Below are 23312 nucleotides of genomic sequence, written 5' to 3'. Positions count from 1 at the left end.
TTGAGCTGGGGTGTGTGGCTTTACTAATGCTTGGAGGTAGGCAGGGGCAGTTCCATCGACTGCCTTGTATGCCAGTACCATCATCTTGAATCTGATGCGAGCTATTACAAGGAGCCAGTGGAGGTCTCGGAAGAGGGGGGTTACATGTGAGAACTTTGGTAGGTTGAACACGAGGCGCGGTGCCGCATTCTGGATGCGCTGCAATGGTTTAATCGCAGAGGCAGGGAGTCCAGCCAGGAGCGAGTTGCAGTAGTCGAGGCGGGAGATGACCAGTGATTGGACTAGAAGCTGAGCTGCTTCCCTTGTGAGGGAGGGCCGGATCCTGCGGATGTTGTAAAGTACAAATCTGCAGGATCGGGCCACCGCAGTGATGTTTGCGGTGCAGCATAACTGATTGTCCAACACTACACCAAGGTTTTTGGCAGTTCGAGAAGGAGATACAGTGATGTTCTCAACAGTGACCAGTAAGTCCATGTGTGGGCAATCTTTCCCTGGTATTAGGAGGAGCTCAGTCTTGCTGAGGTTAAGCCTCAGGTGATGGGCAGTTGTCCAGGTGCTGACTTCTGCCAGACATTCAGATATGCGTGCTGCAATCAGGGCTTCCTTAGAACCCAATATTCTGACTTGAGGTTAAGAATATTTTTATAGTAACCTTAATGTGAAATGTAAGTTAACTCAACATAATTAAAATACTTTTTTACAATTAAAAATTTAAGTTCCAACACATTTCACATTAAATGCATACAGGTTAAATTTACTTTTTTCTTTGACCACATATGCACAACATGCATTACAGCTTAGACTACAAAAAGATTTTAGTCATGTTGAATTGCTTAACCATTCATGTAACTGCATACATTTTTGATGTAGCAGTCGACAAAGGTCGCTCATCCAGGATAGCTTAAAGGACAATTCCGGTACTTCGCACATTGAGCCCCCTTTCTGGGTTGTTTGGGATGAAATAGAGTGGTTGACACTGAAACTTTGACTATTGATCCACGACCAATAGTCAAAATGGACCAATAGTCAAAATGTCGGTGTCAACCACTCTATTTCATCCTGGACAACCCATAAGGGAGGCTCGATGTGCTAAATACCGGAATTGTCCTTTAACCCATTTGTGCCGGCTGTATCTACTAACATTGTATCTACTAGATACAATGTTGTGACGCGCAGCAGCCGGCACAAATGGGTTAACTCAAACAAGTCCCAACAAGCACACAGGAGCGTTAAGTGATATTGCAAAGTATTCTTTTGACCTGCTCCCCTTCACTACCAGTGTTTGAGCCGGAGTGTGAGGCAAAAAGCTATACATTACAAATGTTTAACTATTCATCTAAATAGAGTCGAAAGTAGGCACCAACGTATTATGCAAATACAGTGGGGCAAAAAAGTATTTAGTCAGCCACCAATTGTGCAAGTTCTCCCACTTAAAAGGACGAGAGAGGCCTGTAATTTTCATCATAGGCAAACCTCAGCTATGAGAGACAAAATGAAAAAAAAAAATCCAGAAAATCACATTGTCTGATTTTTTAAGAATTTATTTACATATTATGGTGGAAAATAAGTATTTGGTCACCTACAAACCAGCAAGATTTCTGGCTGTCACAGACCTGTAACTTCTTCTTCAAGAGGCTAAACAGTCACACTCCAAACTCCACTATGGCCAAGACCAAAGAGCTGTCAAAGGACACCAGAAACACAATTGTAGACCTGCACCAGGCTGGGAAGTCTGAATCTGCAATAGGTAAGCAGCTTGGTGTAAAGAAATCAACTGTGGGAGCAATTATTAGGAAATGGAATACATACAAGACCACTGATAATCTCCCTCGATCTGGGGCTCCACGCAAGATCTCACCCTGTGGGGTCAAAATGATTACAAGAACGGTGAACAAAAATCCCAGAACCACACGGGGGGACCTAGTGAATGACCTCCAGAGAGCTGGGACCAAAGTAACAAAGGCTACCATCACTAACACACTACGCCGCCAGGGACTCAAATCCTGCAGTGCCAGACGTGTCCCCCTGCTAAAGCCAGTTTGAAGTTTGCTAGAGAGCATTTGGATGATCCAGAACAGGATTGGGAGAATGTCATATGGTCAGATGAAACCAAAATAGAACTTTTTGGTAAAAACTCAACTCGTCGTGTTTGGAGGAGAAAGAATGCTGAGTTGCATCCAAAGAACACCATACCTACAGTGAAGCATGGGGGTGGAAACATCATGCTTTGGGCCTGTTTTTCTGCCAAGGGACCAGGACGTCTGATCCATGTGACGGAAAGAATGAATGGGGCCATGTATCGTGAGATTTTGAGTGAAAACTTCCTTCCATCAGCAAGGGCACTGAATATGAAACGTGGCTGGGTCTTTCAGCATGACAATGACCCCAAACACACCGCCCGGGCAATGAAGGAGTGGCTTCGTAAGAAGCATTTCAAGGTCCTGGAGTGGCCTAACCAGTCTCCAGATCTCAACCCCATAGAAAATCTTTGGAGGGAGTTGAAAGTCCGTGTTGCCCAGCGAAGGCCCAAAAACATCACTGCTCTAGAGGAGATCTGCATGGAGGAATGGGCCAAAATACCAGCAGCAGTGTGTGAAAACCTTGTAAAGAAAACGTTTGACCTCTGTCATTGCCAACAAAGGGCATGTAACAAAGTATTGAGATGACCTTTTGTTATTGACCAAATACTTATTTTCCACCATAATTTCCAAATAAATTCTTTAAAAATCCGACAATGTGATTTTCTAGATTTGTTTTTCTTCATTTTGTCTCTCATAGCTGAGGTATACCTATGATGAAAATTACAGGCCTCTCTCATCTTTTTAAGTGGGAGAACTTGCACAATTGGTGGCTGACTAAATACTATTTTGCCCCACTGTATGCATTTTAACAATCACAATACTAATGCATAAAAGTTTGAAAACAGTTTGGGCAAGCAAAATCTTTCCCATATAGAACACATTTTTACCAGCAAAAGCTCGTAGACACAGCAGCAAAAAAAACAAATAAAAATAAAATAAATAAAATGCCCTTCAGTTTCGGACAACCAGTTTGTAGTGTACTTTAGCCTTTTTCCATGTTTCTGGCAGCCGCCAGTTAAAAATAATAATAAACCTGCAAGTTATTATAATGCAACTATCTCAACATTCCATCCTATATTTTGAAAATACATTTGAACTAGTAAGTCCAAATATGGTTACATTTAACCAACATATTAAGATAGTTTCTCAATATAATGACTTACAGGTTATTTTCTTACTTACTTACTACTGCTCTTCCAAAAATCTGCAACAAAATCACTATATCATTTTGTGGTTTGAAGAATATTTGTCTCTCTTGATTGTCTCTTTAAACACACGAAGGCAAAAAAACCCAAAGAGGCTTGAGTTTCACAGGCCCCATGTCTTAACATTGTTCTTCCCTAGACCATTTTTGGGTCCAGAAAGGGAATCAATTGTGATGATTGTCATTACTGCGAGCTTTGAAGTCTGCCATACAGATTTTGGACTTTGGGGGACATCTTGTGTTGCTCAAGGTGCATGATGATTTTCTGGAGCACTTCGAAAGTAAAATGAAGGGGTTTGGGATAAGCTAGGTTAAGTGCATATAGCAAACCTAGAAGCAGGGCACAAGCTGAGGGCAACTGAAGTCAGTCCATGCAACACCTTCACGCCCTCGATGACAATGCCTATGTCTTCTGGTGGCTCCTGCAGTCCTTCCCCGTCCTTTTGAATGACAAACACTGCCACAGTGAGATGCTCCAGGTCCCTTTGAATGTCCTCTGGTCCAGAGTCCTGAAGTACATGACACAAAACATCACTGTCATCACTTTGCACTTTTATTCACGCCTCACATTAAAAGACAACTGCAAAATCACATCGACTTCATTTCACTGAATAATAAAGTGCTTTATGGATTGGAGCCTTTTATAGGCTCAGCCACACATCTCATTATTGGCCAAGCCTGGTATCGTGACAGGGTCAAGTACTTTGTGTCTTGATGTTTTGCAGGACTCCAACCTTTTCACCAGTAGCTCTACGCAAGAATCACTACATATATTATAAATACAACATTTAGTCAATCCAACCAGGTTTCAGTAATTATAGTTGACAAAATTGTCTATGTTTTACAGCAGTGATTCTTAAACTAGGGGTCGCGACCCCAAATGGGGTCTCCAAAAACTTCTGTGGGGTCGCCAATTATTTTCTGTATTCAGTCTGAAATTATTATTATGCCAGGTGAAACAAAGGAAAATAACATTGGGGAAAAAAACTGCCTTTTTCTTATTTACACGCAGTTAAGAGAAGAGAGAAAATATGTTTTCATCTTTCAACGAGATGTGGTTCAGCCTATGGGCTACTCCGCTGATAGAAACAATGTAACTATCTGCTCCCACTATATGCAAACTCAACTTGTTCCCGCTATTTCAAGTAAAACAAAATAAAAATACATAGGTAGCCTACTAGCCAAAATGGAGAGGTGGCTGCTTAAAAAATCGAACAAAAGCTCGGAAGTGCCAGCTACCATTGCGTCTACTCCTCCGCGATCCTCAGATGGGACAAGTGTACAGGCCGGTGAGAATAAAAAGGAACAAACAAGGCGTCGGCATTATCAGAAAGAATTTCTGAAATATGGATTCACTTGCCAAGTAAAAGATAACCTCGACCACCCACAATGTGTGATTTGCGGCGATGTTCTGGCAAATGAGACCTTAAAACCTGTCAAAATGAAACGACATCTCGAAACCCGCCATCCTGAGGACGCTACGAAACCAATGACTTTCTTTCTGCGAAACAAAGCTGCCCTGCAAGGGTAGAAGACCGTAGTGCATGGGCAAGCTACCTTGCCCACCAAAGCCTTGGTAGCTTCCTACGAAGTGGCCCACCTTGTGGCAAAAACACAGAAGCCACACACAATTGCCGAAAGCCTCATCCTCCCTGCAGCAATTGCGATGACCACCGCAACGCATGGTGAAAAGATTGCAAGTGCGCTCAAGCAAATCCCCCTCTCCAATGATACAGTGTCCAAGCGCATTATCGAGATCGCTAATGACATGAAATGTCAGATAATCGAGAGAGTAAAAAACTGCAGGTTATCTTTACAGTTAGATGAGTCTACTGACGTGGCAAGTGTCACGCAATTATTGGTGTTTGTTCGCTACAGTTATGAAGGAAAACTTCACGAGGACATGCTGTTCTGCTCTCCGATGGAAGGAAGGTGTACCGGCAGTGACATTTTTAATTGTCTCCGTGGTTGGATGGAAGACGCAGGGCTGCAATGGGCCAACTGCCTAAGCATATGCACAGACGGTGCGGCAGCTATGTTGGGGAAAAATAAAGGGCTGAAAGCAAAGGTCCTTAGCATTGCACCACATGCCAAGTTCACCCATTGCATTATCCACAGAGAGGCCCTGGCATCCAAGACACTTGAGCCCGAGCTTAACGATGTTCTCCAGACAGCAATTAAAATGGTGAATTTCATCAAATCTCGCCCACTCAATACTAGACTCTTCAGCCTTCTCTGTCAGGAAATGGGGTCTACACACAAATCCCTTCTTTTCCATTCTGAAGTTAGGTAGCTTTCACGGGGCAAGGTCCTTACACGCCTGTTTGAGTTGCGAAACGAGGTGCGCACCTTCCTCTCAGACGCAAACTCCGCTTTTGCACACCATCTCACTGACTCGGAATGGATAGCCCTTGCTTACTTGTCATGCATATAAGGCAAAGTAAGTATGCTCAACCTGTTACTACAAGGCCTCAACACTAGCATCCTGACCCTCTCGGACAAAGTGAATGCTTTCACAAAAAAGCTGCAGCGTTGGGCAGTCCGTGCGGAGAGTGGGGATTTTGAGATGTTTTCGGAGCTGCATGACTTTTTGGAGGAGGATGACGTGAGTCGTGTGTGTGTGTGTGTGTGTGTGTGTGTGTGTGTGTGTGTGTGTTTGTGTGTGTGGGCACGCGCGCACCACGCACATAGCGTTCTGATCTGATAGCAGCAGCCTACACTTGTTTAAATCGTGATTGTTTGGTTTTCTCGGTTCTTGTTCATATGGAATAAATAAAACTAATTACTTTGATAACTATTTTTTGCTTGATTTAGTTGTTAACGTTTGAGGGGGTATTTTGAGTAAGGACTTAGAATGGGTTTGGGGAAAGTGAAACTTTTTTGTGGGGTCGCCAGACAAAAAGTTTAAGAACCACTGTTTTACAGGATAAAAATGGAAGGAATGGAAGGAGGAAGATGTTCAGGGCTTTCAGGACGCACTCCCTTCGAAGATGAATGTCCTCAGTCTAGGAGAATAAAATCTTGATTCATTTAATCTTCAAAATCACTGAAGACAGGTCAGGGCTCCAGACTAACTTTTTTCACTAGGAGCATTGTGGCCCCTAACTGAAAATGCATAAATCTATACGGTTCTGGATCTTCACAGCAACCTCTCTTCTGCTCCTTATAGTCACTGACATCTTGTTTACATCCCATGCGGTTTCCTACCGGTATGCATTTGGTTCTAAAATAACACGTGCCAGAAATAACGAGCATAACATAACTTGGTAAATAAACAGGAGCGTTAAGTGATTAGTTTAGTTCATCTTCTTGCTGCCAGCGGAGGCACACGCTCACCTTAGCTACCGGTGCTGGAGCTAAGCTAATCCAGATGGTGCATCTTTAATAGATAGGGGTACTGTGACACCCTCTAAGCAACCAAGGAAACTTGTTACTTTTGATGTTCTAGATGTACCTAAAAATGTCCATGATGTCAGCAGTCTTTTGGCGTGTCGATCCACCTTTGGCACGGATGACTCTGATTAGCTGACTTGAGTGGATGTCTAACTGGGCAAAGAACATATCCTCAAGAGGAACAGCCATGAGCCTCAGGAACTCTGCATTGATCTAAGAAAAATGACTAATAATAATAAATAAAAAGGAAATGCAAATTACCTCACATACAATCTCAGTTTTATCAATCTCAGCTTTAACAATGTAAACACTAAAGCCTGCATACACAACAGGCAAAATGTCAATGCAACTAAAAGTTTAACTGAATATGTAAATTTTTTCAATAAAAATAAAGTGTTCAATTCAAGAGTCATTTCAGTTCCATTGTTACCATACCTCTTTCTGATGGAACAAGGCAGGCCACTGGTCTTTAAAGTCTTGAATGCTGGGTCCTTGGTTGACCACCTCTTGTCTTCTGTAGGCAAACGTGCAAGCCATTTTGTCTGTGATTACCCTTTCATTGTTCCTAATCTTGACATCTGTCAGAAGTTATATTCTCTCTTTTTCTATGCTGTCCTGAGTTTCTCCAGTAGGAAACGATGGATAGAAGTTGGCTTCAGCTCGTTTTGGCCTATTCCCCTTTTTAGCAGGGAAAGCATCCGTCGTTGATTTCGATTTCAGGGAATTTACTGACAGCTCTGGACACCCCAGCACTTTGAGTTGAGTCCGGTAGTTTCCTATTTTGTACTTCAGTCGCTGTTTCCAGCCGTAGCAGCCATTGAATGAGCCAGGCTCTTTTAAACAAGGGCGCTTTTTGATTAAGGCCTCTGCAACTGTGCAGAAATGTGCATCCTCCGGGTAGGCCTTATATCGGTAAATTTCTTCAACTTCTCTATTCAAGATATCTGATTTTATTCGGGAGCTCAAGTTCAACAACTTGTTTCCAACCTGGCACTCAGAATTACCTTTCACTAACTGCAACTCCGTGTCATAGGAAAATTGAGGAATTGGAAATTCCTCTGGCCACTGCTTGGTTCGAGATGACAGAGACTCGGGGGATGAAAGCAGTATAGTATCGTTTGATGGCAGTGAAACACAGTCATCTGACTCGGATGAAACAGAAGCAGAGGATGCAGTGGCACTGATCAACGTTGTTTGCTGGATGACCTTGATTGTCCCCAAATTCTGAAGTTCAGCAGTAGAGTTCAGATTGAAAAAGTCATTGCCAAAATCTTGGTCCATGTACTGCAGTTTCAAGCTGCACTTTAATCCGAACATACTCCTTATCGTGCCGATAAGGTAATCTAGTGACTCTGGTATGCCATTGGGAAGTGTCCGTTTTTCAATGTTGTTGTCCCCCAAAATCACTTTAAGTCTGGCAGTTGTGGAATGAGCCATGGCAGTCTGAAAAGAGAGCAAAAGCGCAATAAGGTGTGAGGCAAATAAAAAATACTGAACTATCCCTTTAAGGGCAATCAATAAAAAATAAAAAACACCCACATGCAGTTAAAAGATTCTCATAATTGATGTCCTGTAATTTACCTTCTGTAAGTGGACCACCTTTGGCTTTCGGTATGAAAAATAAAAATGTATTGAGAACAAAATTAAATAACATTACATGGAGAGGGCTCATCCTTTAAACATGGATATATCTTTTCAATGTGACAAGACGCATCCCTCCAATTTTGTAGTCCGCCAGTGGGTATGTATCATGGAGTTCTTGTGGCTCAATAAGTTCCACTTCCTTGACTGGGGATGGTTTGAGATCAAAAGCTCTATAGTGTTTAATATACCATCCAATGAGCTTCTTCACAATCATCACAAAGATCCACTTGTCCTGCAGTATCACCATTTGGATGATTTCACCAAACTCTGGCAGTCCTCCCAGTGAGCCTTGGATCAAGATCATTCCACACTTGTAGTTTAGTCCATCATATGTCAAGCTTTTGGCCAAGCCCACTATTTCCATATCTGAAGACATCTGTCTCAGAGCATTTGCAATGTCCTTGTTAAGAACATCGATGTGTACAGTGGAAACATTTGTCACTTCCAATAGAGGTCTGGTAAAGTTACATGCATGAAAATGATGGGCAATTTGATACTGATGTCTCTTTGAAAGGGAAAGTAGCACGTTTTTGAAGCACCTGATATTCCTGGCAACTCTTTTAAAAAAGCAATGCTTTGCTTCAAAACGCATCGTCCATAGGGCAACTAGTGGACCAAACTGATGGATCAAGTATGGGTAATGCCCTAAGAAATTGTGTTTTGGTTTAAGGTGACAGTCTGGGAAAACCTCTTTTAAAATCTCTGTACTCAGAGATCTTAAAATCAAGATATACAATGGAGTCCTGGGTTTGAATGGGACTGACGACCAGATCAACAATGTCCTTCAGGTCTGTTAAGATCTGCCAAGCTGGCTCCTCACAGGGAACTCTCCGCCCAATCAACAAAGGCAAAAATCTGATTAGACTCCAGTTCTCATGCGCATTTCCCCCAACAGTTTTTCGGGACCCAAAACTGAGAGGCACTAATCAACTGAGGTTGATTAGTTTTGTCAGCCCACTTAAAGTTGAAAGATGATTGCATCATTTAATGCAGATAATGTGGTATGCTTTTTTTTTATGAATACACTCAAAGTTCAAAAGGAACAATACCTTCGAAAAGATCATGCACGATATCGGGAGGAAACCCAGAGGTAACGTCAAAATACGAGAGGTGCTTTGTTAAAATACACTCCGATTTCACACCATAATAATTGGGCAACCCATTTTCCTCAATTGTTCTTAAATGATCGGCATGAATGTCTTTGGTTCTCAAAGGAAAGACGCTGCTTTTTGAGTCTGGATGTCAGCTTTTTCTGCAGTGCAAAATCTGCATACATTTGACCCTGAGAAATTCTCTACAAATCCAGCAATACCGTGTGCCCCAAGGTTGTCAGCAATCACACACTGAACTGTGCCTTTTATTGTTCTGCCCAACTTTGACACAAATATCCCTTTCTGTTCCAAAATGACAAGATCGTTAAGAAAAGGTTCTAACACTTTATCATAGCCATAGCACTTCAGATCAGTACTTTTGATTAAAGCTGCCAAATAGATGGAGGACAAAGCAGAGTAAGAGCCCGGTGGTAAATTGCCCAGAATCCAATACAAACCACAGATTTAATGCTTCCTTCTGGATGTGCCAAGGGGATTACATATTTCAAAATCGTCAATATATAATATCAAGGAAATGCTTTCCTGTTTAGACAAATGTCCATTTTCTTTGAACAAGGCACCATCAAAGAAGGATCTGTATATCTGTGCACAAGTTCCATGTGTTTTTTTATCTACAGTATTCAAATTAACAGCCTGATCTAAGATTGTCTGGCAGTCAAGAATTTGTATCAAAGACTTTAAAATTGAAATATATTGGAATGGCTTTCTATGGTTTTGGTCTATTATATATTCTGCTGGTTCCACTACATTAAAGTTTAACTTATAGTAAGCCTTTTGCCTCCAAGCACTGGAAAGTGGGCCTTTATCTCAGATTGCTTTTTGAACAGGGTTTGTATCACAGAGTGCACTGGCTAGTTTTTTAACCACTGACTGGTCAAACTGGCAACCATTATCTTGTAATACTTGTCTAATAATCTTTTGATGATTGGCAGAGAAAGAGAACCAATCAAATAGTTAGACTCCTGCAGAAGGACATCTACCGCAGCATTTGACACAAGGAAGATGTTTTCTAACTTAAGAAGGACTGACGCAAGTTTAAGCTCGATATCCTTCTCCAAGTTCTCAGAAACCCCATCGACAAAAGCAGAATCTAAATTGTCATTGCTCTCTATACGTTCCCCATCTGAAATATCACTGGCAAGACTGGCAAAGGATTCTGTAACAGAATTAATACCAGGCTTAAAGATATTCCCTGTCCCAGAATGTTTTCTGTATTAATGGCTTTTGAAGTTCTCATATATGTTAGTTTTATATTCACAGCCTTGGAACACGCATGTAACAGTCTCCTTATTTTTAAGATGATTAAAGATGTGTTTAAAAAACTCCCTCTCAGTGGAGAGTTGATTATGACCACAAATATGGCATGTGAACGTTGCTACGGCTTTGTTGATAGCTTGTTGGGCAGGGTGATTCCTTGATAAATGGCTCAGTAGGGCATTCCAAGTCTTGAATCTACATGTACAACGTAAATAGGTACATGGATATGAATGGCCCCGTCCGTAGTGCCTATGACTCAGTTTGTAATGCTTGAGCAGCTCAGATCTTCTTTTTAACACAATCCCACAGTCCTTGCATCTCCACATGAAGCGGAAAACTGAAAAAACAAAGAAACTGGCTGTACTGGGATTTCCTTTGTAGGTTGAATTTTTAAGGAGATAGTGTTACGTAAATTAAGCACATAAACTAGATTACCCCCACATAGCCACAAGGCAGCGGGACCAAAACATAAGCTGTTGGAACTACAAAAAGCCACAAGGGGAGCAGGATCAAACATATAAGCTGTAAGAACTACACATAGCCACAAGGGGAGCATCATAAAACACGTATGAGGAAGCCGGAGGCGGGCTCTCAACACATAGCCAATCAGAGCATGTACTACGTCACATATGCCACGCCTACTCGATAGGCCACGCCCACTCAATACACCTTCAGGGAAGGAGTCAGAGTGATGCCAGAATCGCACGGCAGCTGTGGTAGCTAGATCAGCTGTGCGGCACTCCGCGCGTGTATTATACAATTCCCCTCCCATTGCTTCATACTTACCATACCGAAATACTTTCAACAAATAAAGTCAGTTAAAAGCGATCCGGATTGGACTACTTTCTTCAAGAACACGACAATAGTGGTGGTGGAGTTAATTGTTTAAACACAACAGTTTAAACAATCCGTATGCCACGGTATCATCCTACCATCCACCGTATGCCACCTTTTGACTTGAATCATAAGCCCTTTTTTTAAATGAAGCCCCTGGAGTAGCCCCAGTTTCTTTTTATAAATCACAATAAACTCGAAATGTGTAGCAGCCTTTGCAAACTTCATGCAACGGCCATAGTTGCCTGTAAATAGTCATTGAAATGCTGCAAATTAATATTTATTCACACTGACTGCATAAAAGGTTATCGTTGTAAATGGTATGATAAATATGAAACTGCATTCCTATCTGACTGAGGCATCAAAGACAGCAACAGTGTCAATGTAGTTTGTAATAGCCTACCATTCACCTTAATATAAATGATTATAAATTCCATAACATGCAGGTATTGTTTAAATATTGCAGAACATATTTCAATGGTTATTTGGCAATAACATATCTCTGTATTCATGATGCTGAATTGTTTCTTTAAGAAACTGTGCCTTAAGGGTTACAGTTATCAAGTCTGTTTTAAGGGAAATACACACATGCCCATTGGAAGTAATTTGTGGCCATTTGATTGTTTCTTCTGTCAGTACAGTTTGTAAAGTGCTCACTTTCCTAAATAAATTTAAATATAAATCAAGTTCGGGCAAAATCCAGTCACTGTTTTGTGTAAAACTGTTAAAAACTTTATCTTAGGCTAAAGCAAGACTTCAACAGTCTGAATTCATCAAATCCAATGTGGATATCTTCCAAATTGTTATTATTTTTTATCTCTGAGGCTCATTTTTCATTACATGTCAGTTCACATTCTGGCCTTGATAGGATTTTTAAAATAGATTTAAGCTGCAATGGGTTACTCATTTGTGAGCATTAATACTACATTTTGCAAAACTATGAGTACATTAACAAAACACGTTGTAGAAAACAAGATTCAGACAACAATGTTTGAATATCACCTGCACTCCACCTTAACTGTAGAAATTGATTTCGGTTCAGACGGTATGACCAAACATTTCGTGACATTAAAGCCATAAAAAAAGTCTTTAGCACTCTAATTCTGCAGTTTAACTTACCTTTGGGTAGTTTGATGAGTTGTGTCCAGGGCTGATGTAACCAACACCAATCAGGGAAAGTGAACACTGAATTAATATCAAGGGAGTGGTGATGTTTCAATTCAGTGTTAAGCTTGTTAGGTTAATTTCGCAAATGTGGGAAAGAGGGAGAAAACAATGCAATCTGAGCAGCCAGCCAATGAGGTTGGCACAACACAGCTGCTTCAGGGCTTCGTCATTCAGTACGTTTACATGCACATCTTAATCCGATTACAGCCATAGTTCGACTCTGCTCCTCAATTGGACAACTGCAATTGTCCGAGTGAGAGAATTGATTCATGTCATTTCTCCGACGCTAGCCCACTAGTCCGACGTCCCTTTACTTTACTTCGACCACCAGGGCCAGTCACCAAACATTTACCCCGGCGACGAGAGAGGTTGCATGTCTTTCTCATGAACGCACAGTGGTGAGTCCGGCCGCTAATTAAACAACACCACTGCTCTGCTGCTATTCCTTTTAGCCAGTTTGCTAGCCCGGGGTAGTCTTGTGGTGTAATACCGTTACTGAAAGTAAACGTAAGTCATGTAGTTTAGTGGTTACGCTGCTTATTTGCACATCAGCGTGGATACTTAAAGGCATTTATTTTGCGGTCAATCGAATTGGAACTGGATTTTGCGTTCTGCGCATGCTCGAGATTTTTTCCGTCGGAAAACGAGAAAAGGCGGTTTATTTTAAAAGGTGGCGCAGAAGATGGAGGAAGCCGGTGTCGTGCCAATGTGGTTACCCCCTATAAGAAGAGTATCCCCGGCCGCGGGAGCACACATACATTCAGTGCAGGTGGAAGCACACAGACACTATGCTTCGATTTCACAAGGCTGAATTAAAAGTACATGTTTTTCTAAATGTTGGTCATCAACGAGGTTGTAAAGTAGTAACTTCGGGCACATCTGTCAAATTAATGTTTTTTTCTTCCGACGTGTTTAAGATCTTTATACACTCATTGCGCCGCGGTCAAACTGACGGATATTCTCTGATATTATGAATCTTAAAGAGTACGTTGGGTTCTCGACTCTCTGGTACTTCCACACATGTAAAGACTCGTAAAACACCCAAACACCCACCCCCACACACATCTTAACAGAACTGCAGCGCGCGCAGCACAGTTGCAAACACATGTTAGCCTAAATGTAGCCGCGCTAATGTGCAAATAAGCAGCTTAACCTGTACACAGTATGACATACGTTAACTTAAGTCTACTTTCAGTAACAGTATTACACCACGAGAGCCCCGCGTGGAAGTTACTTGCAGAAGTTCCTCACTTAGCATTTACTCTCACTGTCTGGCAGTGTCCTCTAGCAAAATGCTAAATGAAATAGCAGCAGAGCGCTGCTGCTACTGATCAGTTAATAGCAAAACGATCACTATATTTTTAATGCCACATTACCTTTAGCACACCAGTGGTTTGAACATATGGATAACACATTTCACAAAATCTGTTAAATGCAATCAAACATGTTAAGCTTACCTAAAGTTAGCATGACTGAACTAGCTGGTCCGGTTCAGTTTGTTAACTAAAGTTAACCCTTAAGATGTACATTTTCTGACCCATACAGGCAGAACATTTGTTATCTGACAAAAAAAAATTGTAAAACATGACTTTGTCTACATTGAACATACCGTTTTTTCAGAGTGACCTTGACCACGTGAACGATGAGATTGACGAGGAGAAAAAATGTCAGCTTCAGCTAGAAAAATCTTGCTTGACAAGACGTTGACGTTCAACAAATAAACGTCTACGTCATGACGTTAGACAGGAAAACCTAATTGAAGCACTTTCATTTGCATAAGAATAGCAGGTCAATGTAATAAAGTACAATTTCAATTTGATATAATACACAAAAGTACAGTGCCGTCGCTAAAGCAGAAATCTGAATAAGACTTATTCAAAACAGTGCTTTACTTCAACTTTTCAAAAATATACTTTTTAGAGTGTAGTAGTAGTAGCTAAAGAAATGGTGGTACTAACTGCACAAACAATATGGCTTATGAAAGGTATGGTATTGATTGATCTTTGTAGGAAGTATTATAATAACCCTGCCTTTTTTTTTTTTAAGCCTGCCAAAAATGTATTTACTCGCCTAATGCAAATTTTTCAAGCCTAACGTATTAAAAAAAGTCCAATAAGGCATGAAAAATCGCCCAATCTGGTAACGCTGCCTGAACGTCGTAAAAAGTAGTCCAATTGAGCAAGAAAATGTTGCCCAATCTGGCAACACTGCCTGCACGTCCTCGCGTTCTAACCTCAGTGTGAATCAATGAGACCAACTGAAGACAAGCTGACATGGAACTTAAACTGTGATGTTGAAAGAAGTAGAAAGGTAATCGAAATTCTGTTACCGATCAAATATTGACCAAGTAACGAAGTCTGAAGTAGTGTCAGAAAATGGGCGGACGGCTCCGCCGTCCTCCCATTGCCTTCCATTGTAAAAAATAGTATTTTAAAAGTAGAATATCTTAAAAGGATGAATATTGTAAAAATCTGAAAAGAAGCGCGCGATTCCAAGCTATTATGAACATTTTCATATTGGAATGGAGTCTCTAGGTGAAAAATTGAGGAATGAGATAGGTCCCAAAGTTTGTAGAGAATAATAAAGAAGAAATAAGAAAGAACTAGAAAATGCATTTCCTGCAGAAAATGCAGTGAGTGCTGTAGTACAAAGTGAGGTTGAAAATATTTTTTAATAAAGCCACATAGATTGAGACATAAAGAAACGTTATTGGCTTAAATCAAGTGAAGGGATTTGAACAAAAGTTCAAAAGTCTAAATGGAGTAAACAATGTAAACATGCACACCATTTAAGAAAAAGCAAATGGTTGGAAACAAATAAAGTTACCACTGAATGAAAAGGGCAAAGCATTGCTAAAAATGCAGAAATGTGTGCGTGTGTGTGTGCGTGTGTGTGTGTGTGTGTGTGTGTGTGTGTGTGTGTGTGTGTGTGTGTGTGTGTGTGTGTGTGTGTGTGTGTGTGTGTCTTTAAGAGAATAGCGAGCCGGTGCGTGATTAAAAGTAGCTCAATAGAGGGGGAAACAACGCCCAATCTGGCAACACTGCCTGAACGTCCTCCAAAAGTAGCCCAATCTGGCGGGAGAAACCGCCCAATCTGGCAACGCTGCTGAATGTCATCACGCTCCAGCTTGAAAACAAAGCCGGTATGAAACTAAAACTGTTATTCTGAATAAAGTTGAAATGATATCGAAATTCCGTTTTGATATCAATGAAGATACAAGTGTGTAGATTTGCTAAATGGTTTGAACGAAGGTAAACGGTTGAAATTTGACCGAGCTACGATGTCTTAAATAATTTAAGTGTTAGAATGGGCAGACGGCTTCAATGGGACCAACTTTAGAATAAGACGGTTTGAAACTAAAACTGCGTTTCTGAAGAAAGTTTAAATGATATCGAAATTCCGTTAAAACATTATTGAAGATACAAGTGTGTAGATTTGTTAAATGGTTTGAACGAAGTTAAACGGTTGAAATTTGATTGAGTTACGTCTTAAAACAGTTGAAGTACCAGGGGAAACTCCCATGTTGAAAAAAAGTGGAGGTGGAAAAAGCTGAATAGTTTAAAAAGTTGAAAGAGTTGAAAAACACTGATATATAACCATCATCTCATTAAAGAGCTGAACGTTTTAATAGTTGAATGGTTTCTGTAGCTGAAAGTATGGCGGAGGAGTTGAAGACCAAAAAAAACGGCGGAATAAGAATAATAAAGATTTCAATATCTACAGTGTGAATGCTACAGCATTCATACTAATAAAGATTTCAATATCTAGAATGTGAATGCTATAGCATTCACACAATCATGCCTGATCACGTTGGGTAGAGGTGTTGCTGTACTGTCAAGATATCATCATGAGCAGTTCTAACCGGAGAGAAAGTGAAATCCGCGAGCTGCTGATCATGTGAGAAGGTGATGCAGTCTATTAAACAAAGACGTTGAAAAATGGTGCGATCTACTAGAGAGACGCAGAGGAACTGTCCTGGAACTTTCCCAAAAGTGGTCAGCAAAATAAAGAATATGTTGGCGTTTTCGCATTTGTAAAGAGTTAATCGCGTTTGTAGCCTACACTCGTGAACTCATTCTTGCATGCGGGTGTCTTCATTCCTAAAAAAATAAAAACATTCAAGAATATGCAAATTATTCTAAAGAGGTCTAGACTCGCCTTCTCCAGTGAACCAAGAAAGCCCGCACCGTGACGAACTGGGGATTTTACCCCCTCGGTTGTACACAGGAAACTTGAGATAAGACGGTGAAATTGCCGGGCGTGCCAAGCCTCGACCTTGGCTTGGCAGTGTAGAAAGGCCTTATGCTGGAGAGTGGTGTTGACTCGTTCGCGAACGAATCAGTTCGAATGAACGAATCGTTAAGACGAACGAACTGTACTGGTTCCTCTCTCTCGTTTGCATCGTTCGTCTCGTTCGTCTCGTTCGTTCTCAGACTCGACTCCTCCCAGACCCACTAGTCGCTGACAGTTCGTTCACTCACTGTGTGAGTGGTGAGGAGGGACCGACTGAGAGACGTCACGACTCACGAGAGCCAGCCAATCGTATTTTGTTCTAGGACGCTCTCGTTGAATTTTAGTCAATGAGACACAGAAATCAACCGGTTTAATGGGGAAAAAACAAATGGGCTTAGTGAGCGAGCTATCTATTATTCACATTGGCCATCTGTTGCATGGACGTACTTAAAGGATGCATTGTACATACTTATAGTTCGAAATTCGTACCAGCCTCTATACCACATTTTTCACAACCTACCAGCTCTCGTTGTGAAGACTAGTCACCGCGCAATTCGTTTCAATCGAAATCGCGACAGTAGACTTTCAACATAAAGTGTACATATTTATCATTTGAAATTCGCCCCAGCCTTTACACCAGAAACTCTAGAGTCTATAGTGTAGCGACCCTGGGACATTTAAAGAGTTTGTGTGTTATGTGTTGCATTGTATTTCGCTGTCCGTTATGCCAGTTGTTCTCTGTGCATGCATTGGATGTTCTTCTTGTCAATCAGTGTGGGGGGCGAATCATCAGGTCAGCTGGGGGAGGGCCTTGGGAGAACAGGAGGGTGGGGGCTTGCACGTTGAAGGGACCGGGTCGGGGGGTTGCCCGGGTAACTGGTTGTTGTTAGTGTGGCTTTTTGCCGTTGGCTACGGGTTTTCAGTGACCTGGTTTGTTACATTAAAGTTCCTTCAAGTACTCATGACTGGACATCGTTATTTCACCGGCGAGGTCATTACAATAGCGTATAACTGCGTTGTCTGATGACAGTTTAATGCATTTTTCACAATTATTAAGCTCTCGTTTTGAAGGCAGTGTTAATTTTGGCAGCTAGATTTAGTCTTTGGCTGCACAGGGTTCTGTTTATGGGAGCCCAAAACACCCGGGACACCCACCATCATTGCTAAATCAAGTCTATTACTTTGCTGATATGTTAAACATCCAATAATCAACTACACCCCCCATCCCACTGCGTTTGGTTAAAGTTGTAATGTTGACGTATGAGAATGAGAACGAGGGAGGCGTTGAGTCTGAGCCGTTCATTCCATGATTCAATTCACCGCTACCGGAAACTCGACTGAACGAACGAACGAACGAGGGGCTGAGTCTGACTGACTCAGAAACGAATCACTAAATCCAACCCTACTGGAGAGAGGGCAGTATGTGTGCACCTAAAAAAGCAGCCAACAACTCTTAAAACACTTCACACAAAACAACACGGCGGGTGCTGACTACACACACACACACACACCCACCACGGCGGGTGCTGACTACACACACACACACACACACACACACACACACACACACACACACACACACACACCACGCCGGGTGCTGATTGACTGCACGCACACACACACCCAAACACAAACACACACACCATGGCGGGTGCTGACTGACTGCGCACACACACAAACCTTCGTACCTAGCATACTCACCGTTAGAAGAGCTGTAGGCGAAGTAGCCTCATCAGAGACTATACTTGCGTTTAACAGCAAAGTCTCAGAGCTTGGTGTCTTAAATCTTTTGTGGACGTTTGTCCACAGCTCCTGCCTTTCTCTACGTGCAGTATCACACAAAAATACGTAAGGTCGGGTCGCCATGTTTGTACTGTATATAGGCCTAAAAAGGGAGGTTCCGTTTAATTTAATATTGCATAGTTTCCAATAACTCCCGCTCAGCCCCTCGCAGCTTACGCGTGACCGTGAATGCTACAGCATTCACACTAATAAGAAAAATAAAGATTTCCATATCTAGAGTGTGAATGCTACAGCATTCAAACTAATAAAGATTTCAATATCTAGAGTGTGAATGCTACTGCATTCAGACTAATAAAACTTAAGAACAATAGTGGAGCGCTGTATGCAGCACTCACCTAAACTTAAGAACACAAGTTGAGCGCTCCATGCAGCACTCACCTAATAAAACTTAAGAAGAACAATAGTTGAGCGCTGCATGCAATAATAAACTCGAGCAAAGTATATCCTAGCCTTCCAAAACAAAATCTCGTTTTAGGGTAAATGCTAACGTTGGTTAAATTATTTGGGAAAAGAACAGCTGATACAGCGGTAAGAAGCTGTACTATAAAATAAATGCATCTGCAAACACCATACAGCAAACACATTTTTCTTGACACAGACATCGTGTACAAGCCCATAACTCTTAGGAATGCAGAGTATTGGAATGTGAGGAAACATAGTTTTACTGCGAGTGAGCGTTTAAAAGAATGAATGTGGGTGATGTTTGGCGCGCACTTCAACAATATGTGTGCACCAATCTGTTTAAACATGCAAACTAAACGCGTAACGCGTAATACAGTCCATGGCAATGTATTTTAACGGGGCGACACATGCATATTATGAACACAAGTCGATAACGATAATCTATACAATACTGGTAACAAGCGATGTTTGTTAATGTATTGCTGCATGCATATCATTAAATAGACCCACAGTTGTGGTCAGAGGACCGCATATCATACATGTGTTCTCTTTGCCGAAATTTACATGACATCTCAGTATTGCTGAAGTTGTAGAATGAAACGCTATTCCATGTGAGAATTAGTCCTATTATTTGGCCATAAACTGAGCCATTTGAAATTTGAAATTCATGTGGTCATGCATCTGTCTCAGCCAAAATATTAACTTGTCAAGTTCAAATGCACTGGCACTTAAAGGAGATGGAAGATGGCACTCTATTTGGTTCATTGCATGTTACGCCCAAAACACACCTTCAGACCAACCCATTTTAGAATTGCGTCGGGCGTTATTTATCCGTCGGTATAATAGCAACAGCACCAAAGATCCACCAACAACGCTACTTGTGTTTCGCGTTTCATACTTGCGTTTCAGACCGTTTAAATAGGCCCCCCTGTGTGTTGCTTCCCCTAATTGTGAGATGAGGTGGAAAGGAGCTTGATGGTGGGTTTATGATCTGTGAAACCGGCTCTGAATTCCTCAAATTATTATATGTGGAATTCCATAAGCTAATATGTTTGTAGACTTTGATCATACCTTGATCTGAGATTTGTACATTTGTTATACTTTTTTTAATGTATTATAACACTTTTCTTCACAGCTCTGAATGCTTGATAATGTATTTTCTACCATACATTGAATGCATATTGATGTATCCTTACTTAAGCTGCTAATTAAGGTTGTGTTTGTTTGGGTTCTGCAGCCTCAGAGCCCAACCTGAAGGTGCGGTCCAGGCTGAAGCAGAAGGTGGCTGAGCGGAGGAGCAGTCCCATGCTGAAGAGGAGGGATGGCAACATCATAACTCCTTACAAGAAGCGGGCTCTGGAGCTCATGGGTACGACTAGCTGAGGACTTTTTTCTGTCATGATTTTCTATTGACACAAAAAAATACTGCTAGATATCCTGAAATATCTTTACATATTTTTGTTTTGATTTAATTCTTACTCCATTATCTGTAGATGTTTCTGACAAATATTTTCTCAGAAAAAATAACAGAGAGGCTTCTCCCAGGTGAAGCACTTTTCTTTTCTCACTGAGGCATTTCATATCTGGGATCATGTCTTGATCTGGGCATTTGGGAACACTGAATGTAGCTGTTACAACGATGCCCATCTAACGGTGATGTTTTCCACAGATTCTACTCCCACTAACAGCGCCCCTGGTTCTGGCCCCAGCTCCCCTATAGGGGCCTCTAGTGCCCTGGGGGCTGAGAATGGACCCTCCTCTCTGCCCACCACCACAAAAACTGAGGTGTGACAGTAAAACATGCCAAGAGACACAGGCAGGGGGGTTCATTACATGCAGAGATTGACACTTTGGTTACTTATCTTTCTATCTAATGCGACATCAAATGAAATAAGTTGGTAAAAAGACTTAAAAGGTCATTCATTTTCTTGTTATCTCTTCAGCTTGGGATGTTTCCTAAGTGTACATTTACCCTGAATTCATAATTTTTAGTAATGTTGCCGTTGTTTAAGGCGTTCATAAGTCCCCTTTTCAGCCCTGAGAACAGATCGTTATTGAGTGGGGGGAGCGGGTCGTGGCAGACCGACATGATATCTCCCAAAGAATCTTTACAGGCCAGCTGTGTTTTCTTTAGATTGTTTAGGCTCTTCAGGTCTCCTAGTGACATGGGGGGAAAGATGGGCTGACTTTGGCCTGGAAGTGAGGGGGCTGAGGGTTATGGGGAAGGAGTATCATTGATATCTCAGGCACTGGTAGCTAGAGACACCCACATACTAACAACATAAACATACAGCAGATTGCTATTGTATTGGCACCAAGCTGCAAATGTCATGAAGACCTGCAAGGCCCCCTAAAGACCTCATGCCTGTTGCAAAAGCAAGGCATTTTTTTGCACCGTTACATTAGGTGTCCTTTTTCAGAGAGAACTCGTCCCTCGGCTTGTGTGTTGGGCCGGATATCCCTTCACAGGTCAGCGAGTACTGGTTGGTGGTTGGAAGGATAAACATAGATAGTTCAGAGATGTTCCACCCATCTGCAAGGTATAGGAAGTGTGCCCCAGTGCTGATGTTCTCTCAAAAGTAGCTTCAGGGGTGGGGACCCTGGACAAACGACAGGAAGCATGAAAACTATATGCTCACTATGCACTCTTTGATGAAGGAAGAAGTCGGCTTTTCAAGAAACTATCATGTAAGGGTTGATTCTGAGCCATTGTTGTGATTTTCCACTAGTTGAGGTGGGATTCATGTATTTACTTGACTATACAGACTTGCATGTTTTGAGTAAGGCTTTATTGTGTTACTACTCAAGGGGATATTTTCTTGTATTTATTTGACTCCCTTCTTCTTCTTGATACAGCGTTGGCCCTCACAGCCCAGATTGTTCCGTCCTGAGGGTAGCATGTCCGTGATGAGCCTGTACACGTCTCCATCCTTACCCAACATCACCCTGGGTCTGTCGTCCTCCCCCTTCAGCGTGAGTACACACCTTGCCACATCACAAGATAATGACCTGAATGAATCACAACGTCTCAGAAAACACACAACTCTGGTCTACTCTTCAGTGATACACATTCCCCTGGGGGCTAGATAACCCCAATATTAAGACGCCACACATGTTATGCACATAAATTGCATAGTAATAAAACATACAGAATAAATATCCTTTTTAAATGATGGTGACAATTGTGTGCATTACCTCTCCAGGATGCCATTGAGCTGAAGGAACCGTCAGCAGATATCAGGCACGGGCTGCCCCACGGCCAGCTGATGGGTCCAGTCCCCCTGCAGACTGGCCTGGAGGCCAAGGTCAGCCCCAGCCACCAGGCGCTGCTCCAGCACCTCCTGCAGAAGGAGCAGATGAGGCAGCAGAAGATCCTGTCTTCTGGTGAATTCCTCCTTCTTATATTTTCACTCCCAGTTGTCAAACAGTCAGTTGTTTGTGTTTTGCTCTTAAACTAGAAATGTGAAAGTAACCTAGTTATTTAGCTGCAGATGCTTTTAGAGAATTATTAATATACTTAATATACTCAATTAGGATCAGTAGAAAGGGGTAAGGCATCTTTCTCAATGATGCCTTTGGAAAGGCTGCAACCATTCGGCTAACCATTACACTATCCTGGCCTCAAGATACATTTTAACAACTGACTCAACCCATATTGTTTGTTGTTTCCTTTCTTTGTTATCCTCACAGCCCAGAGTCTGGTGTCTGCCCACCCTTTATCTCCGCTGGCCATGAAGGAGCGCCAGTCTACCACCAGTCGACCCAAGTTACCCAAGCACCGGCCCCTGAACCGCACCCAGTCAGCCCCCCTGCCCCAGAACACGCTGGCCCAGCTGGTCATCCAGCAGCAGCACCAGCACTTCCTGGAGAAGCAGAAGCAGTACCAGCACCAGATCCACATAAATAAGGTATTGCCTATTCTTCATTCCAATGACAAAAGTCATTGGTTTGCGATAGCAGTTAAAGCATTAAAGGCCATGCCCTTCAAGGCAATGGCAACCATGAAGTTATCATTTTTAAACATACAAATGCAAATATATTTTTAGGCCTTCACACAAAAGGGGGCTAACAAGTCCACGCTTGCTAACTCTCCTGGTATAACATTTAATGCACCACATACTGGTATTATTTGTTCTGGGTACGGAACTTCAAGGGGGAAATAAGTGGTTCCCCACACAGTAA

The 23312-nt window shown here is 41.9% G+C and overlaps 1 protein-coding gene across 3 annotated transcripts in view; it reads left to right on the top strand.

The window, feature by feature from the left end:
• The window catches only part of hdac9b (histone deacetylase 9b), a gene marked incomplete at its 5' end in the record, with an annotated part of 49704 nt that overhangs the window by 15459 nt on the left and 10933 nt on the right, over positions 1-23312 (top strand). For all 3 annotated transcript variants that reach the window (XR_013812497.1, XM_079753079.1, XM_079753078.1), the window contains 5 exons: positions 20368-20499; positions 20800-20915; positions 21987-22103; positions 22334-22514; positions 22821-23038. Coding sequence is in view for 2 of the 3 variants with exons in the window: in XM_079753079.1 (XP_079609205.1) it covers positions 20368-20499; positions 20800-20915; positions 21987-22103; positions 22334-22514; positions 22821-23038 (764 nt within the window). The remainder of the gene's footprint in view (positions 1-20367; positions 20500-20799; positions 20916-21986; positions 22104-22333; positions 22515-22820; positions 23039-23312) is intronic.

Source organism: Pollachius pollachius (genome assembly GCF_949987615.1).
Source record: "Pollachius pollachius genome assembly, chromosome: 1".
Taxonomy (NCBI): domain Eukaryota; kingdom Metazoa; phylum Chordata; class Actinopteri; order Gadiformes; family Gadidae; genus Pollachius; species Pollachius pollachius.
The sequence above is the reverse complement of the archived record's forward strand: the minus strand, read 5'-3'. Positions and strand labels throughout refer to the sequence as shown.